Source organism: Tiliqua scincoides, chromosome 1 (assembly GCF_035046505.1).
Source record: "Tiliqua scincoides isolate rTilSci1 chromosome 1, rTilSci1.hap2, whole genome shotgun sequence".
NCBI classification, from domain to species: Eukaryota; Metazoa; Chordata; class Lepidosauria; order Squamata; family Scincidae; genus Tiliqua; species Tiliqua scincoides.
Genome location: NC_089821.1, coordinates 115334617 through 115348277, shown reverse-complemented (window position 1 = coordinate 115348277; position 13661 = coordinate 115334617). Strand labels below are relative to the sequence as shown.

At 41.0% G+C, this 13661-nt stretch overlaps 1 protein-coding gene across 1 annotated transcript in view; it reads right to left on the bottom strand.

Annotated features, from left to right (window-relative positions):
• COL3A1 (collagen type III alpha 1 chain) overlaps positions 1-13661 on the bottom strand; it is an 89434-nt gene that overhangs the window by 51105 nt on the left and 24668 nt on the right. Inside the window, exons 2-5 of the mRNA XM_066612003.1 lie at positions 9187-9389; positions 6820-6870; positions 5002-5121; positions 2778-2846 (exon numbers count right to left, since the gene is read on the bottom strand). Coding sequence (XP_066468100.1) covers positions 2778-2846; positions 5002-5121; positions 6820-6870; positions 9187-9389 — 443 coding nt within the window. The remainder of the gene's footprint in view (positions 1-2777; positions 2847-5001; positions 5122-6819; positions 6871-9186; positions 9390-13661) is intronic.

The following is a 13661-nucleotide window of genomic DNA, read 5'->3' as shown; positions in this document are numbered from 1 at the left end:
AGACTGTGTGTACCTATTATATGGCTTGCAGCTCTAAATATGATTGACAAGTGCTCACTTGTGGACTATCACTTTAAGAGCATGGCCTTATTCAGTTAACCATTGTCTTCATTTAGCAAGAAGCACGCAATAACATTTTCATAGCCAATGAAAAGTGAAGTTTCAGTAGATGTCATAGAATTCTAGACCTAACTGTGTAACAGTATATTAATAGATACAGGTGTGCTCTGATATGATGATAACTAACAGGTGATCAGATCTTATTACCCCAACCTAGAGCCCTGCATGCACAGTGATGCTGTTGCACATGTAGGCTATCCCATTAATTTCAATAATGGAAGCAGGTCATGCAATTTTAAGGACAGATCTCTTTTTTTCACTGAAATGAACTTTGTAGGAGTTCATTCTGGTTTTTATTCACCAATTTAAAAAAATTGCACCAGAATGCAAACATCAAAATTATATATGCCATTAAACATTAAAAGTGATGTTTCAGACTCTAACATATTAAGGCTTCAATCCTATTCACATTTACCTGGGAGTAAGCTTCATTACCACTGCGTTCAATGGGGCTTACTACTTAATGTATGTTTAGGATTGAGAACCAAGTTTTTATATGTGGCACCTGCAGCAGAGTGTCAGGAACTCCAAAGCATAAAACTAGAGCTGCAGAATGGACTTGCAAAAGGTAAAGTTTAATGCTGAGCTTCTTTTTCTGTATTTAACCCTGGAGTTCCCATACTTTCTTGGTTCATGATGCCCTCAGTGTCTCTGTAATTTTTTCACAGTGCCCCTAGGCCACATGAAATACCTAATAATCCCATCTTTGTATTTTCCTCAAAAATTTAAAATATCCTGTTTGTTCAGCTCTGATCTTGATTAGAACCTGGAATGGACTATCAGTCTGTGCTTAAGCTAAAACATTCAAAATACTCACCTGAATTAAAGAATGGCTAAGCCACAAACATAATAGCTAGTGACTGATGTCCAAAGAAGCTCTGGGTATTCCTGAAATATATGCAAAAACCCTACCCCCAAACAAAAACCTATAACCATAATTCAAACAAAAAAAGCCCACAAGCAAAACAGCAAGCAAACATATAAACTTGAAGGGTATTTCTTTTCTCTTTCTGGTTCAGTAAATCTCAGATGGGGAAGCAGAATGCAAATGAAACAAAAAATGGATGAATGAATTAGACAATGAATGAATGAATTGATGAATGAATTAATGGAAAAAATGGACTGAAAGGAGAAAAAAACCTGTGAGGAATACAAAATGGATGAATATGATGATTAATGGGCATATTAATAAATGGATTAAGTAGGAAGATGGAGAAAATAACAAAGGTGATAACTGATATTTGTTGGTCATAGAATATAAAGGTGATGTGCACATGGAATGAACACAGACAGACAGACACACAGAGAGAAACATATATAAACATCTATGTTTCCAGATATCACTTTTAACAGTCCAGTGCATTGCATTGCACTTCTGAGCATGTCCCATTTGAGTAAGCATGTAGTGTCACAAGAAACAACTTTAGACGTTCATTGGATACTAACAAAGAAATTAATTCCCTGTATTCTTTGCATGTAAACAGGAAATTATGGCAATACCTCCTCTATGATAAAAACTTTAATGAAGATGTTTCATAGTTTTATATATCAATTCTATTAAGCCTTGTGCTACTAGAACTTGCATTACAGCAGTGCAAGGTCCTTTGCAGTGGCGCAAAGACCATTGGGCTGCTGCCACAAATTGGCAGAGGTCTGGTGCACGCAGCAGGGCCTCCCAGAGTCTCCGCAACTCTTGGTGAGTTGGTGGCAGGAGTATGTCATGGGTGGGGATTGCAGGGAGAGTTTCAAGGCTGGGAAGGGGAGGGAGGAAGTGCATCCTGCCAGCACCTATATGAACCAGGTTCCTATTCCCTTTTTTTGGATCCATCCCTCCCCCTTTTGCTCCTTGGATCTATGCCAGATACATAGCTGGTGTAGGTCCAAGGAGACTCATCAGCCACAAAGAGGCCTACAGAGAGGTAAGGGAAAAATACTTTTCCTTACCGCTCCCAGGCTTCCTGATCTCCTCCACCATTGAATGAAGCGTATGTTCCATTGGTGAAACTGCATCATCACCATTGGTGGGGGATAGGATTGTGCTGTCAGTACATCAAAATAACAGGAGACCAAAAACACCTTGTACTGTGCCTAATTAGTGATTTCAGCATCCTTCATGGGAGTATCCAAGGGGTATCCAGCTGTAAAAATAAATGCAATGAAAGACCTGCATGTGCAAGAATGGCAGACGCATTGATTTGTTACCAGCTATTTGTATTGTGGAAATACAAGACAATACAGAACAAATATACAGTGCACAATGAAAAGAAGGAGAAATAGAATATTTACGGCTGGAAGAGATACATTAATGAAATCATGAAGCAAAAAATGAGAGCAGGAAAAGAAAAGATAAAGAATGAGGAAGAATATATAAAGGGCTGATGGAAGGGATAAAATTAAGAAGAAAAGAAGGAAACGGGAAATAAAAGTGAGACCAAGAAAACATCCATACAGGAAAATGATTGAAAAGCTAAAAAAAAAATCTCTAAAATTGGAATACAGAGTAAGGCTTTTAGAAAAATGCTGCTTTAAAATCTGTTCAGTTCCTAGACAGTAAATGAATGATATTTTTTCAAGAGAGGATCTGCACATGAAAAAAAATAATTAATTTCAAAATGCACTTAACAACTAGAAGAGAAACAGTGTTGTTATAATCTTACAGGTTGTATAGCGTAAGGTCCTCCACCACCAGACTTGACATCATAGCTTGGATCCCACTGTGGATAACCCTGTGATTAAAACAATCAGAAAGTGTCCACTATGAATAAGCAAACAGGTATGCAATACTGGGACTGCGGGCACATCAAACACATAAGGAATAGCGGAGTCCTGTTGTCCGTAGCTCTACTGACAATAGTTCATATTTGAAAAGTTGCTCCATCTTGAATTCTATATGACCCATCCTCATGCCTCTTAACTTAATAAAGAAGACATAGAGCCCAATCCTACCCTCCCGCCAATGTAGCCACTCCAAAAATGACTGTGCTGTATGGGGGAGGGGGATTGGCTGGGAGGCTTCAGAGGGGAAAGGGGAATTATTTCTCCTTACCTCTCCATAAGCATCTCACTATACAATGGGTCTCCTTAGACATGTGCCAGCTCTGTGACTGGCACAAATTGTGCTACACAAGGAATAGGAAAGGGTGGGGAGGTTGCTCAAAGAGGGAATAGGATCCAGTGAGCACCATTGCCACCAGATCCTCTCTCCCACATCCTCCCCACTCTTATTCCTCTCCTTCTCCCCACCCCTGCTGTTGCCTTACCTGCTGTGGAAGGAACCGGCAATGGATGCAGAGTGCTGCCACGTCTTGCAGTAGCACTCCCAAAATGGCCACCAACGGAATGCTGTGTTGGCAGCCATTTCATGACAGCAGAAACCTCATCTGCTGTTGTAGATCCCTCCCTCTAACCATCCAATCCTGAATAGGATTGGGCTCACAATTAACTTCCTTCATAGCATTGCAGTCCTATTGCTCTGTCAGATCTAGCCAAAATGTGGATTGGGAACTTAAATGTGTCTTGTAGCTGCCAAAATTCAGCTCCCAGACAGTTGAAGATATACATATTTTGTCCAATTCCTCTTATCTCATGTAGGGATAGATGCAGTTTGGAAGAGGAAGACAGTATATGTGACAGAATGGGCTCCACATCCAATTTCTGCAGGGATTATATGTTGGTATGTTGGACACAGGAAGTGAATACAAACTTTGGGTGGAAGATGTAGAAACTGTCGTAGTTGCAAGGAAAACTGACAGAAGGCTTTGGCAGGAAATGAAAGCTAACAGTCAAAAATAATGCATTTGTTGAATGGGTTGGTCCAGCGGAAGGGGAAAGAAGTTCTAGATGAGTGAAATCTATATGAAAATTTGAGCTCATATTTCTAAAGCAGTTACTTATAATAGGGATGAAATAACATTCTTTCAGTTAACAAAGTCATAGCTTCATAGCACATCTTCATGGCAGGGCTGTACCACAGTAGGTTCAGCATGAAGGGCTGTGTAAAAGTGCTGCTGGTTGGTCATCTGATACTGAAACGGATAGAAGTGTTTTTGGGAAGGAGGAAAATTGAAATAGGATTCCTGTGAGAAAAATTCAGTTACAAACATTTTAGCATGGGAGACAACTTTCATTCCAATGTTAAATGCTGAATTTAAATGTTACATTTACACCAATCCCAGTGTACTGAATTTGGATCAAATTTAGGAGCAATAGCATTTCTCAAACTGTGGGCTGGGACCCACTAGGTGGGCTGCTAGCAATTTCAAATGGGTTGTGTTGCAACTAGTTCAGCCACCATTGAAAATGCAGGGTACAGAGCTGCTGGGCAGGGAGGCTCCCATTGGGAGAGAGGCATGGTGCTTTGCCCTGAATAGACGGGAAGATAGGAGACCGGAAATAGGGGAGGGCTGTGTGCTTGGAGAAGGATCCACTTTTGCGTTTGGTTTTGACTTCTGAACTGGAATTTTGGAATTCCAAGCTATGTAAAATAACAGCATGAGTGTGTTGCGTAATGGGAATTCTGGCTGATTGCAGCTTAGGTTTGAAGCCTAAAATGATGTTACCACTCCTGGCCATGACATCACTTTCAGGGTAATGACATCACTTCCTGTGGGTCCCAACAGATTGTCATTCTAAAAAGTGGGTCCCAGTGCTAAAAAGTTTGAGAACTACTGAGTGACATCATATTGCTGGCACCCCTTTCTGACTCTGCAGGAAATGACCTACAGGTCACTTGCACACCCTCCTACATCTTCCACATTGACCTGTGACATCAAAACACTATTCTGTGAAAGAACAGAGCAACATGTCTCTTTCGTGGCATGTATGTGCTGAAGTCCAGCCCACATAGAAAACATTCAAAGCAAAACAAAAAAAAGTACTTACTTGTCCTACTCCTTCAGTAGGGCAATTTTGACAGACTCCAGGGGCGCCAGGAGTTCCAGGAAGACCTGGCTGACCAGGTGGACCAGGTGAACCGTTACTTCCAGGAGTCCCAGGTGGGCCCTGAACATTGTTAAAATTATAAATTAATTTTTTAAAAAAATCTGAAAACTATGCATCATATACCCAATCCTTTTCTCACTGTTACAGGGATAGACAGAAAGATAGACACCCGCTGATAATTGTATTAACTACTGATAGTGGTCCATCTAAACTGGGATCCTGGTTTTGACAGGATAATGATGTTTCATGGGCTTTTAATTAAAGATTGCTATGATTCCTCTGTTTACATCCATTCACACTGTTCCTTTGATAGTTAAGTTTAGGGAATAATACTAACCACAGATTTCAAGCAACCTATTGCTGCTTATGTACATGTGGCCCACATGCGTTTCTAAGGACTATGGAGGAAAATAGTTGGAAAATGGCACTTGGGTGAAACATTCAAAGCAGAAATTCATGTACCTTCCCTTATGGTGAAATGTGTGAGCTTCATGTGCAGAAACCAGCCACACCCACATTACAATGGGAAAGTGCTCAAATGGCATATTGCATGTGAAATGCAGCATGAAATCTAATAAATTGATGAGCAAGTCACCCTCTCATCCAGTTTCCCTACTTGGCTGTCATATCTGAACTGCTCTGAGCTACCCATACCTCAAATGCTGATCAGATCTAACAGGCCCCAAATCAAGCTGAAATCAGGCTTGCTTGGCCTCTGAAAACAGTAAGCTTTGTAAAAACATAAGAGCAGGAATGAAAAATCCAAGGCACTGCTGCCTCATTCCTCACTCCTACAATATCCCAAATCAAGGGGGAGCCATGACAGTAAGGCATACTCATTTGTTAGCCTCTCTTCTCTTGTTATGATTCCCCCACCATTACTCTCTCAATGCCTGTTAAAACTCCATTTGACATTCTTCTTTCTGCTGTCACTTTTTCCCCTCTAGCTTTCAGCAGTTAAAATAGTCTCCAAAGTCAAAGATCTTTGCAAACTCCCCTGGAAAAAACAACAACAAAGGACAGAACTCTGACCTGACAATCTGAGAAGGAAATTGGGATGGCGAGTGGCCAAAAGGAAGGTCAGCCCTTCTCTAATCCATCCATCCTCCACCCACTCTCATGTGTACGTCTCTTCCTTGAGAGCCATACAATTTCCCTCATCTTGGTTCTCCTTACATCCTGGTTCTGTCATAAGGCATTCATAACTCTTATTTGCCAACTCTTTTGCCAGCCTAAACTCATTGATATGAAATTCTGCATTCTCTCCCTATAATCTTCTACCCCGTGCCAATAACTTCTTATTACCAACTGTGTATTAGCCTCTAAAGGAACAATATCTTTGGCATTGTTTCCAATAAGGTAATAAGAATTTGTATGGCCTATACAATTTCAGAATATAGGTGGGGGCAGGGGTCATACAGTTATAAGTGCCTGTCTTCCTTCAAAAACATTGGCTGCACTCGGAAAATTCAGTGTTACGGAGAAGAGTTCGACTTCTCTTGGACATCTTGTGTAAGGAATATTTGTGCAGAGGAGCATTCAGTTAGATGGGTCTCCTGCTGAAGTGGTACAGCCTTCTCTTAGTGAGAACAAAGCCTTTGAAAGTAAAATGAATGGGAAGGTGTCTGAAACTAGCCCAGTGTCAGAAGTGACTCTCTAGCCTTGCATTAACAGTACTGAGCATCAAAGTACGCTGGGAATTTTTAAAATCATCACTGAGGCATCAAAACATCCCTTGACACATTTTCTTTAACTTACAGGATCACCCTTGGGACCTAGAGAGTAAGGTGGACCAGATGGAGCAGGACCCTTCAAAAATAAAAGCAGAAGTAAGTAAAGGAGAATAATGTCAATGCAAACAAAACAAATATATGGGATAAGGTATTAACCAGACTTTTCAATATGACAGGGAATCTACAGCCTACTCCAACACCTTCCACAACTAGACCCATTCTCTCCATCCCCAAGCTAGTAAATGAATTTGTATTAGCTCAGGTGGTGGTTAGGAGCACAGGAAACTGCCTTATGCTGGTGCAGATCAATGATTAATCTAGAACAGGGGAAGAGGAAGGTGATCTGCCCTGCAATGCCCCTGCCACCATGTGTCCCTTGCCCACCATGTGGAAGCCTGCCTCCTACCCCCTTTTCTCTAGCATGTTCCTCATGTCCTGCTTTGATTAAAAGGACTGCAAGGGAAGAGAAAAGTAAAAGGGGAAGTCCACTGCCTTCTGATTAGCTTCCAGCAAGCAGGAACTGGATCAGGGAGTTAAGCATTAAGCATTAGTCTTGATTGAGGATGATGGGCGGTGAACAGATATTATGTACTGTTCACATTTCACAAAAGGGTAACAGTATCTTAGACTGAGTCTGCACACCAACTTCGATGACTCCTTTTGACCCTTTGATGATCCTTTTTTATCTTCTGTAACTGCACCCATAACACTCTAGGAATCCATATGTAGTCTGCCCATAAAGTTAGGGGAGTACCGTCTAGATCAGAGTCATTTACTATAGCTACACTTTAGTGCAAGATAATTCTTTTATAGTAAGGTTTGTTAAAAACTGAGGAAAGCCCTACTCACACTATAGGTTGGATCCTGTTTTCTACAAGCAAGAAGTTCCTTATACTGGTGCAAGGGTGTGTGTGTGTGTGTGATATTTTATTTAATTTGTTCTTGCCCACTCCATATATTTTAACAGACAGAATAGAATAGAAGAATTTAAAGAATAAAGAACACTCCTTTGTATTATTTATTATTGGTAATATACAATTACCATAAGGAAATAGTGCAATTTTTAAAAACATGTGAGAGTTGAGTTGGCCAATAGGTAGATAATAAAAGCTATTTTGTTGTTGTTATGATGATGAAGATGATGAAAAATGATGATGATGCATTTTCAACAAAATGTTTTCAGAACAGGTCACATAGCCAAAAAATGGGGGGGGGGGATGGGCAAAAATAATATGTAGGTTTAGATAAAATGGAGAATTCTTCATTTTTTAAAAAATTTCCTTCTTGAACCAGATGCATCTGATGGAAAGCTGGTGTTTAACATGCACTTGGTTCAAAGCATTTACACACCATGGAAAAGTTCCAGTTGAAATTTACATTTGGCAACGTCAGTTGCAAAAAGAACTTTCTCTTGGGATGGTGCTTAGTGTTCTTTGGATCCAATCTTTTTGGCCTAAGCAGATATCCATGAGAGTTGCCAGGTTTTATTTGTATTTGAGAGAACAACAAAACCCCAACAGTTTTTCTCGGCTTATAACAGTTTGCGGCATCTCTGGGTGCCTAGTGGGAACAGACTTTCTGGGGCGATGGCTGTGAGACTTCCTTGTTGACTTTTGGCTGGGGAGAATTGCAAAAACAATCTTTTGCAGTGTGTTTTGGCCCTTCCGAGCCTAACCCTTTATCAGCTCAGGAAGTGCAGAGGTCCCTGCTCAATGGAAACGGGGAAGAAAATTAACCTTCCAGGACCTCCATGAAATGATCTTCCGGATGGCTTGGAAATGCTTTAGATTATTATTTTTTTTCTTTTTCTCCTTACATAATTAGATCTGCCTAGCATTTCATAACACATATTCTGCAAGAGTGCCTGAAAATTCTGATGAGAGAAATGATATAAAGACGTGCTCTGAGCACTTGCTAATCAATAGCACAGTAGTGGGTAGCTTGATCAAGAAATCGGTTCAATCCCAGATAATACATAGGGCCAATCTACCTTTTTGAAGCCAATAGGATGAAACTGGTTCTAATTAAGATGCAGCTGGTGTTGATCAGCAGTATTCTTTAACCCAGTTCTGCCCAGCTCACAGGTGTACACATTTGATCCCTATTGCATATATGCAACATTGGGCAGAAATGGCTCAAGATCAGGAAATGGCCTCCGAGACAAGATGACCACTAAGCAACAGTATTTATTAATTGAGCTAACACTAACAGTGTTTATTAACTGGCTAACATTAACAACAGCTGTGACCAGACTCGGGCTGCGCTTGGCTCCTTCCCAGCTTCCAGACATGTGAAGCACATCTCTGAAGTCCTTTGAGAGTTGACCTGAAAGCAATAGCAACATAGCAACACAGGCAGCTCTAAAACATGGTCATCTGAAGCAGGCTCTTACAGGTGCACGTGTCGGTGGACAGACGGGGCAACATTCTCCAAATGCAATCTCCGGATGGGGGCAATCTAGCATATTGTCATTGCAAATGATGTCATCACAAAGAACATCTCCTGAGTCACAGACGCAGATTTGACATGGCTCTGGTTTCCAGACATCTCTATCAGCGTACACTTGGCCAAGATGGGTGCATATTATCTCATCAACTGGCAAAAAAAAAAAAAGGAAAGCAAACCCAAATATTAGGTGTTTGATGAACATCAGAAAAATAAATGTGAGAAATCTGTGAGGTTTATCATTACATTCTTATTTTATAATGTTAAAGTTTAGAGTAGTTTGTGCAAAACAAAGGCTTTTATTCAAAATAATACTTGGCAGAAACAAAGAGCGCAGGGTGGTATTTGTTTTTTAAAGTTGGGGTTTGGATCAGCTCTCACATTGCTCGGGCACCCATCACAAATTAGATCAGACAAAGATATTATTGTTAGAAACTGGTCCACTTTATTGCTTAAAGAATACAGTTCAAATCCTGCAGCAGATTCTGAATTAAGGAGCTCCTTCCCCCTTTAGTGTGGGCACCTAACCTGAGGAAGTCAGATGCAACTGTTCACATGCCCCACTAGGCATTAGCACTCTGGCTCCAATCAGAGATTGGTGCAGACAACTTCTGATTTTCCCCACCAGCCTCTGGAAAGGGGGTCAAGGCAGCCAAATTGGTCATCTCAGCCCAAGCTGGAAAGCATTTAGGATGGAATTTGCAATTCAGGCCCTTAGGGTTGTCAGCCAGCATCCCCAAGCCAGACTGCCTCTGAAGACAAGAACTGGCTTCCCCTCTGGTCCTTGCATACCTGAGGATGCACACCTAGTCCCTACTCCCAGTCCTGCACTATGCCTGGCTAAAACCCACCAATGAAAGACGGTCTGGGGTAGGTGAAAACACCCCTCGCCAAAGGCCAATCAGGTGAAATGCAAAAATTCCAGAATCTCAGACTATCTGAAGTGAGGATGCGATGGGTGCAATGTGACTGAGCCCAGAATGGTAAAAATCAGCAGCCCAAGGTGAAAAATGTTGAGGAAGGACAGCCCCCAGACTGAACCAAACAGGTGTTGCTATGTTTTACCTTGTCTTATGTCGGGGTGGGGCCCAGCAAATAGACCACTGCTTGACTCTCTGTGTGCATGTGCAGCAGTTTTTAATATTAAAGTAAATTTCACTTGTGCTTCTCTGAACCCAGTATAATACTTGCACCATATTTTTTAGGAAATCAAATTTACTTTAATACTAAAAACTGTGTCTACGTATTTCCCCTCCTCCCCTTTGCGGCCACCAGTGGTCCCTTGAGTCTTTGGTTCCGATGATCAGGGGATCATCAGGAAAAGGATGGCATGTGGAGCAGGGATTTACAGGGGAGTGGGGTATCTGAAGGGAAAAAAGGTAAGAAATCCACCAAAATTTGGAAGAGATATACATTTAGGAATCATAGAGATGAGGCAACAGAAGTGCTTATGCTACCTAACAACACTCTATATGTTTTCATTCACAACCCCCCCCCCCAGTTCTGTGAATCAATTTGATTTACACAGGGCACAGGATTTTCGATTTCCCACCTGGTGAGACTTAGTCATAACATCATGGCTGTTTCTCAGATCTAAGAATGTTGACCATCCAATATTGGAATATACATAATTCTACAACATGGTGATACTCATACTTTCAAAGTCTGTAGCAGATGGGTTCCTTAAGGATGCTGAAAATGTACTTTGACACCTGAATTGACACAGCAGACCTGTCATAAGAGTTTAGAATAATGATCTCTTAAGTTTTCATACCGTATTTTCCTCCAGTTTGCTGCTGGAAAAATGCAGCAAACATTAGATGGAAAATCTGCAGCACAGATGTTCTGTTCCAGGATCAGGCATACATAAAGTGTGACATATGGAGAAATCTGGGCCAAGCATAGGGATATATAGTCTACATACCTACACATTTACATTTGTGTCTATACTGATACTATTGTTAGCAATGTTGCCAGTGCCAGATTCCTGGGAACTCTAAGACAAAGTCCTAATCTCCCCCGATGGCACACTGGACACTACTAGCACTGCCCCCAGGACTAACAAGAGTTGATCCACCCAGCTGAGTCTTCAGAGAAGAGTCTCAGCCTGAAATGGCTAACCCCTGATGCCCCCCCAGTTAGAAATCATGTGCATGAATTTGCATATAATTCGAAGATTACAGCCTTGGCATGGAATCATCTTGCTGTTTTCCATTTGACATTTTATTTTTTCAACTTGTCCACTGCCATTTTTACAAAGGTACATGAACCCAAACTTAATTTTTATTTTTGTAGAAACAAATGAAACACACATGTATACAAACGACTAGAATGAAAGCCTGTGAACATAACAGCAGCAAGGACAAAAACCTTATAAAATGTATTCAGTATTAAAAGAGGAGGAGGAGGAGAATGGAACAGCTTATTTTCATGCTAAAGAATGGCATTAATTAAGAATCTTTATTCCTGATTAGCATTAGATTATTATGTGACACCTTTGGTTTTCTGGTTATAAATCTAGTAATAAAAAAAAAATAGGACCAATGCTTTATCTTTCCCATTTCAATGTAGTTCATGATCTTTTAAATCAAAATTGCCTTATTACATTCTCTGCAGGAAACATAAAGGCCACACCTTCTTTCCTCAGAGATGCATGGCATACTGCCATGAATCCAGACCTTGCCAGTGTTGTCCAGAGGATAAAATGCTGGACTTAAAGTGGCCGTCTCCTGGTTCAGATCCCAGCCCAACCACAAATGTTTCTCCTGGATGAACTATAGGCTGAAATCCTAACCAATTTTCCAGCACTGGCATAGCGATGCCAATGGGGCATGTGCTGCATCCTGCAGTTGGGTGGGAATTACTGAGGCCTCCTCAAAGTAAGGGGATGTTTGTTCCCTTACCTCGGAGCTGCATTGCCCTTATGTCGGTGCTGGAAAGTGGGTTAGGATTGTGCCCATAGTCTCATAACTTTGACTTAGTCTTCATCTAGAAATAGGCATAATGGCACTGAGCTGCTATGAAGATTAACGGTGAAGCCCAAAGTCCATCTATCTCATTAAATTTGGTGGGCAACGTTTCTGAACAAACATGGTTAAAGTAGTGGTGTATTGTATCACATTGCTCAATTGAAAGACACGTTTAATTGAAGAAAAAAACCAGGATTGATTCAGACAATACAGTATACAATGTGAAAATCATGTGTCAAATGTGAAATGCAAGCCCAGGCATGTCTACTCAGAGCTAAATCCCATTGTCTTCAATGGGTCTTACTTCTGAGAAAGTGTGTATAGAATTGCAGCCGTAGTCAGCCATGTACAGAACCTTGTGTGTGCCTCTCAGTGGAGGGCAGTTCCACATTCATAATTGCTGCTTGGATGAAAAGTGGTCATCTCCTCTAAAAAGAAGGCCCTTGAGGGGCTGTGAGCTACTCTACCTGCAAGAAACTGCTGGGAGGGGATTACTGTTTACTGATAAAACAAGGTTGTCAGATTCAGAAAAGTCAATTATTTCTCTTAATGAAATGCATTTTAAAAATAGCAATTTTCTTTAAATTCATGTAATCAGACGCAGAAATCATCCAATAGTGTCAGACTCAACATTGAAATGCCTTGGAGCATTGTCATTCACTCAAAAGCCAGTAGGTGGCATTATTTACCCACTGGAAGATGACTTTACACAGACATCTGGTTATAATGACTTTCAGCCTTGTCTCAGACTTTCTGGATATTGTTAAATCAGTGAAAGACTAAACTGGAAATGCTGTGCTACAAATCTTTGTGGCTTTTGGCAGAATGAAAGTATTAAATACATTTTTCCAAGAGAACCCTACATCTGAGTTGATCTGTCAATTCAAGAAACCCCTGCTATGTTAAGATGCAGATCCCTGTCACTTTGCTATGACATAATGCTGTGTGCGTTGCATATAAAGATTTTTTTTCAACATGAAAAACGCTCTGCAAAGCTAAATTGCGTTCCGGTACTGGCAAAGGACATGCAGAAGTATTAATAATGCAGACTGAGGGCCAATTCTATCCAACTTTCCAGTGCAGGAGTAGCCACAATGCAGCCCTGAGATAAAGGAACAAACACTCTCTTCCCTTGAGGAGGCCTCTGTGATTGCCCCCCCCACACACACACATACACACTGCAGGAGGCAGCACATGCCCTGTTGGCACAGCTACATCACTGTAGGAAAGTTGGATAGAATCAGGCCTTGCCTATTTCTGAAGTTATAGCTGAAAGAACGGCATTTTTTAAAACACAGGCTGTCTGTACATATAAGACTGAAGCCTTGTGCATGATTCACTCATTACCCCAAGGTTACTGTATCAGGGGCTATCATCTGTACTTACAAGTAGATAACAAACCTGTGTGTAAGTAATGGCAAGATGTAATTCACCAAAGAGCAGTGAGGCTCCA